Source organism: Rana temporaria, chromosome 1 (genome assembly GCF_905171775.1).
Source record: "Rana temporaria chromosome 1, aRanTem1.1, whole genome shotgun sequence".
Taxonomy (NCBI): Eukaryota; Metazoa; Chordata; class Amphibia; order Anura; family Ranidae; genus Rana; species Rana temporaria.
In genome coordinates, this window is record NC_053489.1 from 138,545,665 (window position 1) to 138,565,790 (window position 20,126).

The window sequence follows — 20,126 nt, forward strand, 5'->3', positions numbered from 1 at the left end:
TGTGTGTTTTTTTTCCTCCTCCATCTGTGCTTAAAGTGATTGTAAAGTCTTATTTGTTTTTATAGAAAAAATTAAAATAAAATGGTATACTTGCCTGCGAATGGTTTTGCACAGAGCAGCTCAGATCCTCCTCTTCTCAGGTCCCTCTTTGACTTTCCTAGCCTCTCCCTCCTGTTGAGTGCCACCACAGCAAGCAGCTTGCTATGGGGGCACCCGAGCTGACCTTCAGCTCTGTGTGTCCAGACATGTAGCCCTTGTTTGCCTCTGCTCCCTTGCTCTCCTGAATGGCTAATTGACTTTGAGGGATGGCAGTGGGAGCCAATGGCGCTGCTGCTGTGTCCCAGCCAATCAGGAGGGAGAGTCATGGATGGCCGAGGCACTCGTGGACATCGCTGGATAGGAATGGGGCTCATTTAAAGCGGATGTGCCACTAAAACAATATATTAAAAGCTAGCAGCTACAAATACTGCAGCTGCTGACTTTTAATATAAGGACACTTACCTGTCCTGGAGTCCAGCGGTGATCGCAGCAGAGGATGAGCCGATCGCTCGTCACCCTGCTGCTCCCCCCTCCATCCACGGTGAGGGAACCAGGAAGTGAAGCGCTGCGGCTTCACTGCCCGGTTCCCTACGGCGCATGCGCGAGTCGCGCTGCGCCCGCCGATTGGCTCACACGCTGTGTGCTGGGAGCCGAGTGTTCCCAGCACACAACGGGCGACAGACGGGATGTGACGGAATGCCCGTCTTTCGCCCGTAGCGTGTGGCCGGAAGTGGGTGCAAATACCTGTCTTTAGACAGGTGTCTGCACCCCCCTCCCCCCTGAAAGGTGTCAAATGTGACACCGGAGGGGGGAGGGTTCCGATCAGCGGGACTCCACTTTAGGGTGGAGGACCGCTTTAAGTAGTAGGGGTGCTGCTGCACACAGAAGGCTTTTTATCCTAATGCATATGCATTAAAGGAACACTAAAGGTTTGTTTTTTATTAGATCAATTGATTGCTGTAAGCAAGAGCATTTAAATATCACTTACCTTGTTTTTCCTTTTGACCTCCAAAATACAGTAATCCAGGTTTGAAAATGCCATTTCCTGTCTCTCCTCTTCTTGCTTTTCACCAGCATCTGAGCTGTTTTGCATGGTGGTAAGCAGAATGTGCCCACCCCCTCCCTATGACTACAGCCCTGCGTGAAGATGCTCTCTTATCCCTCACAGGCATGGAGGCTAAGCCTAATGGGAACTGTAGTTCCCATTAGGCTGTGATGTAGCAAGAATGAATGCGCACCGCAAACCAGGAAGTCAGTGAGAATAATGATTCAGGAGTGCTGGAGGTGAATAAAACAGCTCGATTTCAACAGGTATCAAACTAGTTCTAATGCAAAACATTACTTTTTACTTTATCAGCTACTGTCAGACTTTAATTTAAGAGGAAAATATTTTTGTCTTTACAACCCCTTTTTAAGATCAAAAACCTTCTGCCTTTACAATCACTTTAAAGTGGAGTTCCACCCAAAAGTGGAACTTCCACTCATCTGATTAACCACTTCCAGTAGTGCGGGCAGCGGCCTGTGACATCACCGCAGGGCTTTCTTCTCCCCCTGGCCAGTAGGAGAGAGGAGCGGGCCTCACGCATGTGCAGTAGAGTCCCCGGTGTGAAGCCCTTGCCTGCAGTATGTGTAGCTGCTGGCTTTTAAATGTGTTTTTTTTTTTTTTTTGGCTCGTTCATACAATACATGCATGAAAACTGATGGGAAAACCATGCAGATTTTACTTGCAGAGAATTCAGTTTCACATCAGTTTTTATGCGTGTTAATATCAGTTTTTATGAACCTTGTTATGTGCCCTGTTAACACCAATGTTGACGACATGTTCGTTTTTTTTTACCATGCAGAAAACTGCATACATAAAAGAAAAAAATCTGACGTAATGCCAATTCTTGTGGTGTGAACAGGGCACATAGAGAACCAGAAACCTATTAAGGCTGGGTTCACACTACGGTTTTCCCGTCCGTCAGCCGCATACGATTTATATGTAAAACCGTATGCGGCTGAAACGGACGGGAACGTATGGAACCGCACATATGTACGTTTTCCATTGACATTAATGTTAAAGGAAAACGTATGCGATTGCCATACTGTTTTAAAAACGACCGCAAAACCGTGGTTGAACACGGTTTTGCGTACGTTTTAAAAAACGTTTTGCCAGCAAATCGTACGCACCCGGATGCATCTGAGTGCATACGATTTGCAATGCATTCTCTATCTATACGTTTTACCGTCCGTGCCCGTACGTTTTCAATACTGAAATCGTATGCGGCTGACGGACGGGAAAACCGTAGTGTGAACCCAGCCTAACAGAGATAAGAGTAGAATGAAAACTAAAATGTCTTCATTTTTATGAGGAAGTAATATGTAAATACTTTGTTTTGGGAAGGCAGGGGATGTCCTTTTCAATGCAACAAATTATTTTTTGGTCAGTACGAGAAGTTTCAGGTGTGTGTGTGTATGTATGTGTATGTATATGTGTGTGTGTGTGTGTGTGTGTATATGTATATATATATATATATATATATATATATATATATATATATATATATATATATATATATATATATATATATATAATGTGTGTGTATGTGTGTGTGTGTGTGTGTGTGTGTGTGTGTGTGTGTGTATATATATATATATATATATATATATATATATATATATATATATATATATATATATATATATATATATATATATATATATATTTACATTCAATTTGCTATACTGGTGGCATTAGAAATTTATGTAAAGTGTAAATAATTAATGCGCTAATCCATAAACAGTGAGCAGCTACATACATATTGTTACTGGTTATTACACATTTTTATCTCTGAAATAACTATCTGAATTCCATCTATGTATACATAGGGCCAGATTCACAAAGAGATACGACTGTGTATCTCCTGATACACCAACGTATCTCTGACTTAAACTGGTCCTATCTATGCGTCTGATTCATCGAATCAGTTACGCATAGATATGGCTAAGATCCGACAGTGTTACACTGTTACACCGTCGGATCTTATTTTCAATTTGAAAATGGCGCCGGGGGCGTTCCCGCTGATTTACGTTGAATAATATGTAAATCGTCAAGATACGCGAATTCACGAACGTACGCGGACCCGACGCAGTGTTACGACTTTTCCGTAGCGGCTTTCCCGGCGTATACTTACCCCTGCTTCTATGAGGCGCAGCCAATGTTAAGTATAGCCGTCGTTCCCACGTCGCTTTTAAATTTTTTCCGTCATTAGCGTACGCCGATTCATAAACCCGCGTGTCGCAAGTTACGCTCACGTCGAAACCACTGACGTCCTAGTGACGTCAGTGGGAGCAATGCACGCCGGGAAATTCCGCGGACGGCGCATTCTCATTCTCACGCGCCTGATTTAAATAGTACACTCCCCCTAGCCGCGGAGTTTGAATTCCGCCGGGGGATTTACGATCCGCCGCCGCAAGTTTGGAGGTAAGTGGTTTGTGAATTACCCACTTGCCTCGCAAACTTGCGGGAGCGGATCTTAAATCGGGTAGATCGAGCGGATCTAAAGATCCGCTGATCTACGTGAATCTGGCCCATAGTTTTTGTTCTTTTTCTATACATGGATGGGATTCAGATTATTTGAGTTTTTCAGTTACATATTGTCACTGGTTATTACTTTAAGAGCCGGTTCACACAGGGGCAACCTGACTCTGGGCGCGACTTTGCGAGGCGACTTCAGCGCAACTTGGGGCGCAACACGACTTCAAGGCGCCTCCAGGACAGGCGACTTTGCCAGTGGCCAATCAAACAATGATCAGCTCTGTGGGAGGGAGGGGTTTGCCTGAGAAAACTAGTTTTGCTTCCTGGAATGTTGCTTCAGTTACGACAGGGGATCCGACTTGGAGGCGACTTCCATTGAAATCAATGGGTACAAGTAGCCTTGAAGTAGTACAAGAACCTTTTCTGAAGTCTGAGCCGCTTCAGTAGTGTGCATGAAGATGGCTCTCATTCACTTTCATGTAATTTGCCATGTCGCCCCCCCCCCAGGTTGCGGTAGTGTGAACCGCCTCTTGGCGCTACATTTATACACTCTGGCATTAGAAATGTAACTTTTGAAATTGTAATTCTAGGCTCCTGCAGTTGATGTGGTGGCTGTTGGGCTGACAAGCGGTAAAATTATCGTGCACAACATCAAATTTGATGAAACCCTGATGACTTTTCAGCAAGACTGGGGTCCGATTACTGCAATATCATTCCGTACAGGTGAGTCCACATTTGTTATGCCAGTTTCCAATAACCTTAAAGGGTCACTAAAGGATTTTTTTTTTTTTTTAGCTAAATAGCTTCCTTTACCTTACTGCAGTCCTGGTTTCATGTCTTCATTGTTCGTTTTTGCTTTGATGTTGCTGTAATTCCTCTCTGTTCTGGACACTTCCTGGTTGTCTGTTTCCTGATCACCACAGTACTGAGAGATTTCTCACTGTGGTGACTAATCAAAGAGGTGTGATTACTGTGTGTAAAACGAAACTGGATTGGTGCTGAGGAGTTTTAGACAAAGTATCACTGCCCTCTATTGGCTCTCTGTACAACAGAGAACCAGGAAACAACCGCAAAAACAAAACTAAACTGTAGGTACATTATATGATTGATTTTTATCTATTTTTAATCATTTTTAAAAGGAATCCATTATGTCTCAATACCCTGTAAACAGTAATTTCAGCTAAAAATGTTTTTTCCTTTAGTGACCCTTTAAAGGAAATCTTTCCTGAGAAAAGCATTCTGTCAAATTTTTGTAAATATATTTTATTATATCTTTTCATGTGACAACACTGAAGAAATGACACTTTGCTACAATGCAAAGTAGTGAGTGTAAATTTGCTGTCTTAAAATTACTCAACACAAAGCCATTAATGTTTAAACCGCTGGCAACAAAAGTGAGTACACCCCTAAGTGAAAATGTCTAAATTGGGCCCAATTTGCCATTTTCCTTTTGCCATTTTCCTTTCCCAGTGTCATGTGACTGTTACAACGTCTCAGGTGTGAATGGGTAGCAGGTGTGTTAAATTTGGTGTTATTACTTTCCCTCTCTCATACTGGTCACTGGTAGTTCAACATGGCACCTCCTGGCAAAAAACTTTGAGGATCTGAAATATAAGAATTGTTACGCAACATAAAGATGGCCTAGGCTATAAGAAGTCTGCCAGGACCCTGAAACTGAGATGCTGCACTATGGCCAAGACCATACAGCGGTTTGACAGGACAGGTTTCACTCGGAACAGGCCTCGCCATAGTTACATAGTTAGTCAGGTTGAAAAAAGACACAAGTCCATCCAGTTCAACCACAAAAAATAAACAAACAAAATAAAAAACACAGTACAATCCCATACACCCAACTCCATACCCACAGTTGATCCAGAGAAAGGCAAAAAACCCCAGCAGAGCATGATCCAATTTGCTACAGCAGGGGAAAAAATTCCTTCCTGATCCCCCGAGAGGCAATCGGATTTACCCTGGATCAACTTTACCTACAAATCTTAGTACTCAGTTATATTCTGTACATTTAGGAAAGTATCCAGGCCTTTCTTAAAGCAATCTACTGAGCTGGCCAGAACCACCTCTGGAGGGAGTCTGTTCCACATTTTCATAGCTCTTACTGTGAAAAAACCTTTCCGTATTTGGAGGTAAAATCTCTTTTCCTCTAGACGTAAAGAGTGCCCCCTTGTCCTCAGTGTTGACCGTAAAGTGAATAACTCAACACCAAGTTCACTATATGGACCTCTTATATATTTGTACATGTGGATCATATCCCCCCTAATTCGCCTCTTCTCAAGAGTGAATAAATTCAGTTCCTCTAATCTTTCCTCATAGCTGAGCTCCTCCATGCCTCTTATCAGTTTGGTTGCCCTTCTCTGCACTTTCTCCAGTTCCCCGATATCCTTTTTGAGAACTGGTGCCCAAAACTGAACTGCATATTCCAGATGAGGTCTTGCTAATGATTTTTACAGGGGCAAAATTATATCTCGCCATGGTCGACCAAAGAAGTGGAGGGCATGTGCTTGGCGTGATATCCAGAGGTTGTATTTGGGGAAATAGACATGAGTCCTTCCAGCATTGCTGCAGAGGTTGAAGTGTTGGGGGGGCCAGCCTGTCAGTGCTCACACCAAGACAACCATTGCCTTTCTAAAGAAGCTAAGGGTAAAGGTGATGGATTGGCCAAGCATGTCTCCAGCCCTAAACCCTAGTGAGCATCTGTGGGGCATCCTCAAACGGAAGGTGGAGGAGCGCAAGGTCTCTAACATCCACCAGCTCTGTGATGTCGTCATGGAGGAGTGAAAGAGGACTCCAGTGGCATCCTGTGAAGCTCTGGTGAACTCCATACCCAAGAGGGTTAAGGAAGTGCTGGAAAATAATGGTGGCCACATAATATATTGACGCTTTGGGCCCAATTTGGACATTTTTCACTTAGGGGTGTACTCACTTTTGTTGCTAGTGGTTTAGACATTAATGCCTGTGTCGAGTTATTTTGAGGGGACAGCAAATTTACCCTGTTATACAAACTGTACACTCACTACTTTACATTGTAACAAAGTGTAATTTCTTCAGCGTTGTCACGTGAAAAGATATAATAAAATTTACAAAAATATGAAGGGTTATCACTTTTTTTGAGATACTGTATTTTCTCCAATACTTAACCGCAGGGACTTTCAGGTGCAGAATACCTATCCTGAGCTCCTATTGATAACCTGGAATGTTCTCTGCTTGAGTCCCTGCCATCCTTTTGTCTACTTTAGCTTCATCCGATGTAACCTCTTCTTGGTTCTTTTTTGAAGTATGCCACTGCCATTATGTAAGAGTTCATGTTCCAAATTGCAACTTTCATAGCTTACTAACCGCAGAGGCCATAAGCATACTTCCATGCCTTCCCCTGCAGGGATCTGACTGTGGCCTCTGAACCTGCAATAGATGCTCTGTCTTGTACTGAGTCTCCAAAATCGCTTAATGGACCATGTTTCCTCTGATGAGCTGCAGGCCACTGCCATTAGAGGCTTAAAGCGGATCCTCACCCTTTAAATTGACTTGCCTACTCTCAATCCTGCCCCCACCCCTCCACTGCACAAGTAGGGAAAAAAATATCTTTAATGATTTTGGGCATAATCTGCAACAAACATTTTGGTTTTAGTAGATGCTAATAAAGGACTAGCCACGAAAGGAAGGCAGACGCTGCCACTCTCTGTAAGTCCATAAGATGATCAGAAACAGGGAGAAGTGACTAAAAGAAAGGTTGTTAAAATTCTTGCAATGTACATTGATCACTTGGAGGTGATTGTGTTTTTGTTTTTTTTCCCCCTCATCAAAAGTCTGTAGTTACTCTATTTTAAGTATAATGGAGAGTCACTTACTATTAGTTTGTATATAATATGTGTACCAATATGCCTTCCTTTCAACAGATGATTATTGGTTTTATATTTTAAACACTGCTTCTTGCTTTGCAGATGGACATCCAATAATGGCAGCTGGAAGCCCCATTGGTCACATAGGCCTGTGGGATTTGGAAGAAAAGAAACTGATGAGCCAGATGAGGGATGTTCATTCCACTGCTATTGCTGGGCTAACGTTTGTTCATGGAGAACCTCTGCTCATTACCAATGCTGCGGATAATGCGTTACGGGTATGACAATATGTAGGCCTTATCTTGGGCTTGGTTCGCTAACACTCAAAAAGGGATTTGAAGTTGTTGTATTTTTGACTACTTGTGTTATGCTGACACCTTCATGCAAATGGGCACTGGCCAAAAAAAACAGGAATTTCCAGGTATAATTCCTCCCAGCTCAGCCTCTGTGTTTTTTTTTTGTTTGTTTTTTATTTTTATTTATTTTTTTCTAGTTTTTTTTGCTAGTGTCTCAAAAGTGTCTCAAAGTGCCTGAATGTGCAGTGCACTCCTTGTATCACTCTGAAGATCTCCCTCAGACGTATTCATGTAATGCAGCATGTACCTTATGCCCCTGGTAGGGCCCTATCTGAATCGGTTGCTATGGCCAGGAGGCTGTACCTGGATTCCAAATACAAAAGTGGGAACTGCCTTGTAATTTCTACAAGCCAGTGCTGGACCTTGTGGACTGTGATCCCTGGTGTACTAAGTAACTGGTTACTTCGTTAAGAGTGCTCTTCAGGTCCTGGGAAGTGATCCCACTAGAGGGAAGTCTAGTCCCTGAAGGTCCTGCGGGGCTCACCTGCCGTGATGGGTGAAGATTAGGAGTGCTGCAGCTATGGACTGTTTTTTTTTGTTTTTTTTTTTGTTTTTTTTTAAGACTTGTTCCATCAGTCTGCTGATGCACACAATGTATACATTTCTGTATAAAAATGTACAGTCTAAAAATGTGGTATGCCAGCGTCATAAATCTCTTGACAGACAAGCTTTGGGTGACATTTGTCATTGCATGGTCTTATCTTCTATCCTGCTTTAGCATGGCATGCCTGTTGAAGTCCTAGTTCTGAGGAACAGGGATGATTCTGTAACTCCAACCCTCCTCAAGGCTAGAAAGTCAACCTCCAGGAAGGTGAACCCCATCATACATGGAAGGCTTAATTTATGTGGTGAGAAGCTAATAGGTTTTGTCTCTGACAGTATGTAGTGGAGCATATTTTGGCACTTTTCTCTAGTCAGGTGTGGAAAACTCCTTGGCTTTGAGTACCGTCAAGGGACCGATCTCGGCTTGAGCTGTGCTTTTATTTAAAAGACCTATCGTGCTACCTTCCTTGGTTAAAGGTAGGGTTGCACCGATGGTGATACCCATGCAAATGCCTAGTATCGGCACAGATATCGGTCCTCATGAAAATGTACCGATACCTTCTGGCTCTGTTCTTTCAGCTGTCAGCGGGATTTCCCTGCTAACAGTTGAAAAGAAAAGAATGCCAGCAATTATTGGTTAAGGAGCAGAGCTGCCCTGTCCCTTAACCAATGACAATTTCAGCTGTCAACAGGGGGTGAGTCTGGCCAGCGAGGAGAGGCTGCTTAGCTCAGCACTCCTACTTTCCTGAGGTGTTTAGAGACGAACACAGCAACTTTAGAGGAGCGGATTCTGGTATCTAAGCTGCCACCCAAGATCCTCTTTCACCTGGGTGACATATCTGAAAGTCCTCCAAGCCTCCCCAGCGGCTTACTGACTTCTATCCCTTGGCCGGCGGCACAGGATGGTGCCGGCTGCATGCCTGGATATACGACCCACCTTCTCAGGACACTGGTGAGTTCTCTACCCTCACCACACCTACTCCAAGCCACATCTAGGCAGAGGAAGGAGGACGACACACAATTGGCTATGCAGCTTCAGGCTGATACTGGAGGAGACCTGCAGAGAACACAGCACAGCCTAATACTTATTTATTCCCTGTTGCTGACAACTCTATCGCAGAGCACACCATGAAAAGTATGCAAAGCACCTTGAGGCGATTTAGTTCACATTTGCAAGTTTGCAAGTTTGCAGTTACAAGTTCTCATTCACTCATGCTGCTCTCGAAGTTCTCCGTTAAATTGTTTGTGTACCAACGATCTAATCACCTGCTGTGCAGCTATCCCCCCCCCCCCCCCCTCTGTCCTCGCTTACCCCCCACCCCCCCAAACTATAGATAATTCATACGTTCTTTTTTTTCCTGGCGACCACAGTCACCAAGATCGGACGTTTTCAGGTTGTGAAAGCAAGAGGTAAGAAGAAATCTTCCGATGGGGGCACGTGTTTGAATAATTGTCTAGGGTGGGAATTTCCTCTCACTCCCTGTTGCATCTGCAAGACAGGGGATAAGGAGAAATCGCCACAGCAGGACACATTATTTTATTATATATTTTTATTTTGTGTATACCAAATTCTCTGACCTCTTGTCTTTTTTTCTAACCAGGTCTGGATCTTTGATGGCCCAGGAGGCCAAGGTCGTTTGCTTAGGTTTCGTATGGGCCATAGTGCTCCACCCACTTTCATTCGACATCACGGTCTTGATGGCAAGCAGATTCTTAGTGCAGGTAGCTATAAACACTTTGTATTTGAGAACATTGTTCTTGCATATGGAATATATGTTTTATCCTTGTATACAACAGAAAACTAGTTGAGCATTGAACATATTTTCTTGCTTTTCATTTTGCAGGCCAAGATGGGGCATTGCATTCATTTTCCACAGTTCATGACAGATATAGTAAAAGCCTTGGTCATGGTAAGTTAACATTTAGAGCCAGATCCAGATTTAGGACTGCATTTTAGGTCACTTTTAACTGTCCTTGTGGCAATAGGATATTTTGACCATTTTTGTATTACACACACATGGTTTAATTTACATTGTCCCTTTTTATTTCTGTATATGGATGCTCCCACTGCAATTATTTTTCATTAAAAAAGTACCCGGTTCCTAATCAATATACGGCTGTCGCGTGATCCAGATCGTTCCCAGCCAGTCTGCAGGGAAACATAAGCAGACGGAGCTTCTAGTCCTCTGCTGCTGGTCACATGTTCAAAATAAAAAATAGGAAAACAGTCTTTGCAATACAGGTGTAAAATAATGGTAACTGTTTAAAATTGGCATACAAATATATCCATTATTTATTTGAAATAATAAAAAAAAAATTTCGGGCAATAACATGGTGTGGATGGATTTCAGTTAGACACAGGCTGTGTCTCACTCCTCCAGCTTGTGTCTTAGAATAAGAGGGAGATGAAGCCTCCATTAATCTACATGGAATATCTTGCCCCCATTGTGTTTTAGCTGGCTAGTGGAAATAAAGGGGGGGGGGGTGGGTGGGCTGTCATTTACCACTGTATGCGCTGACATGTGTGACTCTGTATTCATATGGGGCTGCTCAGATGTGATGGGGAGAAAATGCTCAGCGTGAAAAATGTTCATATGTGCCGTATAAGTCTTTACTAAGCACATATACACTTTTTTCACGCATTAACTCTTTATTTTTTTTTATTAACTTATTCTGTCTTCTTGTATCTCCTCTTTTAATATACATAGTCTGGACATTCAGCCTGACATTCAGGGGAATGGAAAGAATGAAAAATTGTATTGTGAATTAATTGTAGCTGGGTAAGGGCCTTCGTTCACACAAACCCAAGCTGACAGCAGAACAAGCCAGATACTACACTAGGCTGTCTTGTACAGATGTAGGAGTCCATATGTGCTGTTGTCGGCTTGTGTTTTTGTGAATGAAAGCGCTTTTCTCCTGCTGCAATCATTCACAGTCTCTTGGACACAAGTAGACAATTTACACTCTCTCCTTTACCCTGAATAGCACAGGCTGTAAGTCTGTGAAAACTAAAGAGATGAAGACACTGCACAGTATAGTCATATTCTGTCTGGCAGCCAGCTCTGTGTGAACGGCCTGACACACTCCTCCTGAGCTGTTGATCAGAAATCTGTCTTCATTGAACAGTGTTTTTTGGTGGATAGCTAGGCAAGTGAGTGGGGCTAGCTATCCTACACTACAGCTCAGCAATCTGTGCACTGATAGACACTGGATTGAGTGCTATGTGCACAGGTCCCCATAGGGGGGGTTAAGCAGCTTTCTTTTCTAATAGTTTTTTAAGGAAAGTGCCATTTAGGGGAAGTGAGGGGAACAATTTTGGACAGGGAGGATGACTGTTTTGATGTGGACGACCTCTTTCATGTCTCTTCCATACTAGAATAACCATCCCCGAACAAGGGTAAGGGCCTTTTTGATACCATCTGTTTTCCATATACAATACAGTTTTTTGACACCTGTGCCTCAGCATTTTGACGACATTTTTTTTGTATTTTTTTTGTATTACTAGGTTCTATAAATAAAGCCAAAGCTAAAAAGATGGGTTCGCGTGGAGCTGTTTTAAGACTTCCACCTGTCATATCCTTTGCCTCTGGTATGTAATCTACCTAAATATTTATTCTTCCTAGAACACTACCACATCCAAGAATACTGTATGAATGTTTACGATTTAGTTGGAAGGACTTTAGATATGTATACAAATAACCTTTTTTACAGAGCATATAATCAGTATAAAACTTGATTACATGTAATCAATGTCTTACTGTATATTTGCATAAGTTGTTGTAACTCATGATCAGAATTCCAGTATATTCATTTAATGCTCAAATCCCCATTGCCACAGTCTCTTCTTAAGTCCTGCAGCTTCCATAAACTACGTTCCTGGCTAGAAGATATTAAATGGGATAAAATCCTAGGAAAAAATTACACTGAGAAAAAGGGTATGCTTTAAGAGCATATTAAATAAGGGCATTAGCCAGTGCTTCCCAATGGGAAATAAATTTACAAGAGCTAATAAAAGTCCTGGGTGGCTTAACTCCAACGTAAAAATGCATATAAAAGTAAAGGAGAAGGCATTCAAAAAATACAAGGCTGAGTGTTCATCCTCAGCATTCCAACTTTACAAAGAATGCAATAAGAAATGTAAGGGTGCAGTTAGGAACACGAAAGGCACATAGCGGAGGAGAGTAAAAAAAATCCCAAGAAATTCTTTAAGTATATAAATAGTAAAAAAAGGTCAGACCATATTGGCCCAAAAAAGAATGTTTACTAAGGTTTGAAAGATGGCGAAGGTATGGAATTTTTATTCTTCTCCTTGGTCTTCATGAAACATCACAGAAAGCACCCTCATGGCTAACAGGGGATAGAATAAGGAATAGACTTAAAAAACGTAATAAGTCACTGGGACCAGATGGCTTGCACCCAAGGGTCTTTAAGGAACTCAGTCAAGTAATTGCCAGACCACTGTTCCTAATTTTTACGAACAGTCTACTGACTGGTACCAGCAGATTGAAGAAAAGCCAATGTAGCATCAATATTTAAAAAAGGACCAAGAGATATCCCTGGGAATTAGACCAGTTAGCCTAACGTCAATAGCATGCAAGCTCTTGGAGTGGATGATGAGGGACTATATACAAGATTTTAGTAATGAAAATGGTATCATTAGCAGTAATCAGCATGGATTCATGAATAATTGTTCTTGCCAAACCAATCTTTTAATATTCTATGAGAAGTGAGCTGCCATCTAGATAAAGGAAGTCCCGTAGACGTGGGGTGAGTATATGGATTGAAACCTGGCTACAGGGGGAAGTTGAGAGGATAGCGATAAATGGGGAATACTCAGAATGGTCAGGTGTGGAAAGTGGGGTCCGCTGGGGTTCTGTGCTGGGACCAATCCTATTTAATTCATTCATAAATGACCTGGATGATGGGGTAAACGGCTCAATCTCAGTATTTGCGGATGATATTGAGCTAAGCAGGGCAATTATTTCTCTGCAGGAGGTGGCAACCTTGCAAGAAAATCTGAATAAATTAATGGGGTGGGCAACTACATGGTAAATGAGGTTTAATGTAGAAAATGTTTAAATGATGCATTTGGGTGGCAAAAATAGGAATGCAATCTATACACTGGGGGGAGAACCTCAGGGGGAATCTAGGATGGCAAAGGACCTGGGTGTCCTAGTAGATAGGCTCAGCAATGCCAAGCTGCTGCAAACAAAGCCAACAGAATATTGACATGTATTAAAAAGGGCATTAAATCCTTCCGAGATAAATCAATAATTCTCCAACTCTACAAAACTCTGGTACAGCTGCACCTGGAGTATGCCATCCTGCTCTGTGCACTATTCCTTAGGAAGGATGTGCTGGAACTGGTGAAGGTCCAGAGAAGGGCAACAAAGCTATTTAAGGGACTGGAGGATCTCCGTTACGGGTATAGACTGCAAGCACTGAACTTATACTCTCTGGAGAAGACGCTTGAGAGGGGATATTATTTTAATGTGCAAATACCATGCTGGTGACCCCCACAATAGGGGAAAAAACTTCTGCGAAAAGGGAATTTAAAAAGACACGCGGCCGTTCACTAAAATTAGAAGAGAAGCGGTTTAACCTTAAACTGCTTAGAGGTTTCTTTGCTGTAAGAGCGGTAAGGATGTGGATTGGATAGGCACCTGAAGGACCATAACATAAAGGGATATAAGGATATACAATGTAATACTGACATAAAAGCACACACACACACACACACACACACACACGTTGGACCTCACCAACTATGTAGCAACAAAAAATAGCTTGAATCTGAGAAATGTCGGAGTGAATTATACTGACTGTGCTTTGCAGAAAAAAAAAGTATCAGTTGTAACATATGTATCGGAACTTGTCTTCGTTTTTTCTGTTGGACTCTGTTCACACTGGGGCGACACGTCAGGCGGCTCAGCCGCCTGACGAGTCGCGTCCCATTGAATGCAATGGAACTGTTCTAATAGGAGCGACGCAAGGTTCCTGTACGACTTCGGGGGCGGCTCGGGGCGACCTGCATTGACTTCTATACAGAAGTCGTTTTGCAAATCGCCTCTGAAGTCGTCCTCGGGACGACTTGCAGAGTCGCCCCCGAAGTTGTGCTGTGTGAACCGACTCTTAACTGACTATTATGTTTATGTAGATGGCTAAAGTACAGAAGGGGTCTGATATGTCACACATGGTTCTTTTCTCTTTTTGTTTTTCTAATACATTTTTTCAACCACAGTCTGCATTCAGACCACTCTTTTGTATGCTGGACATCCTGATACAGGGAGGAATTTATTTTGAAAGCTTTTCCAGTTTATATTGCACTTCTGTTGAAAAAGTTTCCAACATTATCACTGTCTTAAAGCGGTTGTAAACCGCATAAACTTTTTTTTTTTTTTTTTAAACCTGCAAGACAAAAGGCATAATCAGCCAGCATGCACCGCATACTGGCTGATTATGAAATACTTACCTCGGAACGAGGAACACTTACCTGGTTCACGCCGAGCGAGATGTCATCTTGCTCTGGCGTGTCTTCCGGGTATCGCCGCTCCAGCGGCTGCGGGTCCTTTAGCCGAGGATCCCCCCCTGCACATGCGCCGCTGCAATCAGCGGCGCATTGCGGGGGGAATATCTCCTAAACCATACAGGTTTAGGAGATATTCATGATACCTACAGGTAAGCCTTATTATAGGCTTACCTGTAGGTAAAAGTGAAAAAAGTGGGTTTACAACCACTTTTTAAGGGCAACTTTTGCACGGGCTGTTATTCAGCACCGTTGTTGTGAGTTATGTTGCACTTTAGTAAGAGCTAAAGCTTTGGTCTTGGTCTAACAAAAATGTGCATCTTGGCATATATTAAAGGGGTTGTAAAGGTACAATTTATTTTTTTCCTAAAAAGCTTCCTTTACCTTAGTGCAGTCCTCCTTCACTTACCTCATCCTTCGATTTTTGCTTTTAAATGTTCTTATTTCTTTTGAGAAATCCTCACTTCCTGTTCTTCTGTCTAACTACACACCGTAATGTGAGGCTTTCTCCCTGGTGTGGAGTGTCATGCTCGCCCCCTCCCTTGGACTACAGGAGAGTCAGGACACCCACTAACACATAGCTCCTTTCTCTAGCTGCAAAGTAGAGCGTCCTGACTCTCCTGTATTTCAAGGGAGGGGATGAGCACGACACTCCACACCAGGGAGAAAGCCTTGCATTACTGTGTGGAGTTAGACAGAGAAACAGGAAGTGAGGATTTCTCAGAAGAAATAAGGACCTTTTAAAAGCAAAATGGAAGGATGAGGTAAGTGAAGGAGGACCTGCACTAAGGTAAAGGAAGCCATTTAGGATTTTTTTTTTTACCTTTTACAACCCCATTAAATATGTAGGCTTATATTTTTGGATAGTTGGGGAATGTGTGACCATTTTCAACTTGTGGCTGGATTTCTCAAGTTCTAAGTAGAAAGGCATTTGTAAGTCCTATTAAATTATATATGCTCTTATTAGGAACAGTTATGATTGTCATTTGTTAACAGATAATATATGACAGAGTACTGTTCTATGTTTTAGAGACGGCACGACAGAATGACTGGGATGGAATAATTGCGTGTCATCAGAATTCACTCAGGTGTACCACTTGGAATTATGTAAGGTCTACTATGGGAGCATACAAGCTAACACCTCCTGATCTCAAGAATACCAAGCCACATGACGTTTATGCAACAGTGAGTATGGACACCTCTAGTCAGAATGAAAGAATTCAAAAGCCTTAGTCATGCAAAATGAATGCTTAGAAGTGGTGTATTATGTACTGTATAATGTGTTGATGGCAGTATGGACAACTTTGCTTTTAAATCCCAATGCTGAGAAACGTGTAAATGATTTAAATCCTTTTTTTTTATGTCACAATGTAGAGAATAAGATTTCCTATCATCTGTGTCCAGTCTTGCCACACATAGTTAATCCAGCTCTGAGCAATCCTCTTTTATTGTTCAGTGAAATAAAAGGACTTGCAGAGAAAAACCTGTCTAAATATAAAAAGTCCTTTCCCCCCTTCTTGCTTTGAGTGACGGGTTATTTACATATCTCGTGCACTAGCTTGGACACATGCACAGCCTCTGTAAAAAGTTCCCAATTCTCATCCCCCTCACCTCACCTCCTCTCCCCTCCAGCTCTCCCGGGACTGGCTGCCTGTCCTGGATGTTTATCATAATATGGGGTGTGATGTTCAGTGAGACAAAGAAATGTATGATGCAGTAAACGGCCAGCAGAATATACATAGACAAGTGATTAGGGGAGATGTATTTAGTCAGAGCTGGGCAGAGTAAAGGCTTGAGTGATCTTATTATTCTATTGCAATGTGGTGTGTCTGAGGTCACCTGATCACATATGAAACATTCCAGGATGTGTTCTGTGGGGGAGGGGTGGATTTCTCACTTTTTATACTTACCCAGTAAGGCTGAATGAACTTGGGCTCCATTCACACTAATGCTTTTTTTTATGCATTTTGCAGAAATGCAGGGACATTTTTTAACATGGTTTCCTATGGAACATGTTCACATCAATGCTTTTTTGTGCCTCTGCGTTTTTAGAAAGGGTCAGGGACTTTTTTTCCTGTAAAAAGCAGCGTTTTGCATGTAATGCCATGTGAGTCGGGTGCCATGTGAGTCGGGTGCAATGTGGGAACCTGCAGTGGATTCGCAGGGTTCACGAATCGCACCAGTGTAAACCTAGCCTTGGTGGGAGCAGTCAGGTGACATTTGTAGGCTTTATGCTTTGAGGCTTGCGAACTGCTGGGGAGTGTCATACAGACACCCCCATTTCAGCTCGCATATCGCACTGCGAACTGACAGTTTGGACATTAATCGGATCGCATAGGTGTGAACACCCATGCGATTTCTGGTGTGGACCAAAAAAAGGGCCCTGTGCGTGTTTGGTCCAAATGAGGTGCCATTTCAGCCATACAGTTTGTATGGCTGAAATCGCATCGCACAGACATCGCATGTGATCTGAACAGCAGTCCCTGACCCTTTCCAAAAACGTAGAGGCACAAAAAAGCATTGATGTGAACATGTTCCATAGGAAACCATGTTAAAAAATGTCCCTTCATTTCTGCAAAATGCATCAAAAAAAGCATTAGTGTGATTGGAGCCTAAGTTCATTCAGCCTTACTGGGTGTAAGTATAAAAAGTGAGAAATCCACCTCTCCCCCCACATAACACATCCTGGTAATATAGGAATGTTTCATATGTGATCAGGTGACCTCAGACACACACACACACACTGCAATATAACAATAATAATAACTAGAAGATCACTCAAGCTTCTACTCTGCCCAGCTCTGACTAAATACATCTCCTCTAATCACTTGTCTACATATATTCTGCTGGCTGTTTACTGCACCATTCATTTCTTTGTCTCACTGAACTGTGGATCACACCCCATATTATGATAAACATCCAGGACAGGCAGCCAATCCTGGGATAGCTGGAGGGGGATTCCATGAATTGGGAACTTTTTACAGAGGCTGTGCATGTGTCCAAGCTAGTGCACGAGATACCGTATGTAAATAACCTGTCACTAGAAGCAAGGAGGGAGGAAAGGACTTTTTATTTAGACAGGTTTTTCTCTGCAAGTCCTTTTATTTCACTGAACAATAAAAGAGGATTGCTCGGAGCTGGATTAACTCTTGTGTGGCAAGACTGGGCACAGATGATAGGAAATCTTATTCTCTACATTGTGACATCAAAAAAATAATATATATATATATATATATATATATATATATATATATATATATATATATATATATATATATATATATATATATATATATATATATATATATATATATATATATATATATATATATATATATATATATATATATATATATATAGTGGCCCCAAACCTCCTCTTCTGGGGTCCCTTTCCACTGCTTTCGGCCCCTCTTCCCCTCTGAGTGTCCCCGTAACAAGCCATTTGCTAGAAAGGCCACTTTTGAGGGCTATAGACAAACAGTGAGGCTCGCCCCCACTCCCACCTTACAGGATTTGATTGACAGCAGCAGGAGCCAATAGCTCCCTCTGCTGCTTCTGAATCCTGTGAAATGATCGAGATTGGCATTTCTGCTCTTGGGCACATTGCTGGATTGAGATGGGGGAGGACAGCTGAGCACGGAAGTTTTTTTTTTTTTGCCCTGATGCTGAAAATGCATTACGATAAAAATACCTTATGCCTTTACAACCACTCGTTTTTAGGTCTAGGGGACACAGATCTACTTGCTCAACCTTCCATGCTGAAAGACCAGTCCCCACAGTGTCCTCTCCCCCATGCTCCTGGGATCTTAAGCCCTGACATTGAAACCAATACAGGGTCCTTAGCCCTGTATTGGACATGTGTACGCTTAAATACAGAACACCACTGGAGGATTAAGTAAGTGAAAACACTTCTTCCTAAACGGACAAAACAAGCAGGTAGTCTTTGCTCCATTGCAAGTGATAATTTTAAAGTTTCCCAGAGTTAGGTTTTACAGTGTAACGTTTGGCTGAGACTGCTGATTGGGAGGTGGTCGGCTGCTTGTTTTTCAGTATGCTCGTCCGACAGAAGCAGGCTGAATGGCCGGCTTCTGTTGGACTAGCTACCATGCATACAGGCCGAATGTCGCCCGAATGGCTGTGCAGTGGGGTCGTGTCAGGACAAGTCTGATGATTTGAGGAGAGTTGAATGACTTGTATAGCGCTACACATGCGAACTGAATCACCTCTAGGTGCTTTTTGCAGCCAGTGTCTTCCTGGCTGGTGCGGTCATTTTACCCCATAGGATCTTGACACGCTTGGGACACAGTCGTACACACATATATACATATATATACTGGGCCAATTTGGCCAGGATCCAATTACCCTACCAGCATGTCTTTGGAGTGTAGGAGGAAACCGGAGTACCCGGAGGAAACCCACACAGACACAGGGAGAACATGCAAACTCCAAGCAGATGGTGTCGTGGTCTGGATACGAACCAGCAAACCTTTTGCTGCTAGGTGAAAGTGATAACCACTACACCACTGTGCTGCCCGTTGGCCGAGTTCCCAGCACAGCTAGAGAACTGACTATGGTGTGTTTTCCTGCTGAGTGTGGTCAGTTTGTAATATGAAAGCAGAGGGGCTGACAGGTACACCAGAGATTTCACACAAAGGAAGCAAATACAAAGAGAAGGATACTTTGTCATACAAGTACATGGTACAGCAGGCAGAAATCAGGAATTTTTATCAGGAAACAAAACAACGTTTTTCAAACTTCATTTTAAAAAACGACGTTGCCTACACACCATCGTTTTTTCAAAATGCTCTAGCAAAGCGCGGTTACGTTCAGCACGTACAACGGCACTCTGTTCCATTCAAGCTTGCGTCATAACTTGCTTCTGAGCATGCGCGGGTTTAAAAACGTTGTTTTAAACGTCGTTTTACCCACACACTATCATTTTAAATGACCCGAAAAACGACGTTTTGAAAAACGACCAAAAAAAAAATTCAAACATGCTTTAATTTTTTTTGGTCGTTTTTCAGAAGACATAAAACGACGGTTTCCCCACACACGGTCATTTTAAATGACTTTTTTTAAAAATGTCGTTTTTGTTCATCACAAAAAACGTCCGTGTGCATTAGTCCCAAAACAAGCCCAAAGATTAAAGCCAGTGAGAACAGATGACAAACATATAGTGGTTAGGTAATGGCAGTGGGCCAATCCCTGGCAATTGTTTTTTACATTTACATTTCCAAATGGTTTTAAAACTGTCTGTTAAAATGAGCTCTGTCAGGTAAGGGTTGGCACTG

At 42.4% G+C, this 20,126-nt stretch overlaps 1 protein-coding gene across 1 annotated transcript in view; it reads left to right on the plus strand.

Annotated features, from left to right (window-relative positions):
* WDR36 (WD repeat domain 36) overlaps nt 1–20,126 on the plus strand; it is a 90,731-nt gene that overhangs the window by 30,190 nt on the left and 40,415 nt on the right. Inside the window, exons 7-12 of the mRNA XM_040343300.1 lie at nt 4,150–4,282; nt 7,513–7,688; nt 9,911–10,031; nt 10,154–10,219; nt 11,815–11,898; nt 15,866–16,020. Of these exons, the coding sequence (XP_040199234.1) occupies nt 4,150–4,282; nt 7,513–7,688; nt 9,911–10,031; nt 10,154–10,219; nt 11,815–11,898; nt 15,866–16,020 (735 nt within the window). The remainder of the gene's footprint in view (nt 1–4,149; nt 4,283–7,512; nt 7,689–9,910; nt 10,032–10,153; nt 10,220–11,814; nt 11,899–15,865; nt 16,021–20,126) is intronic.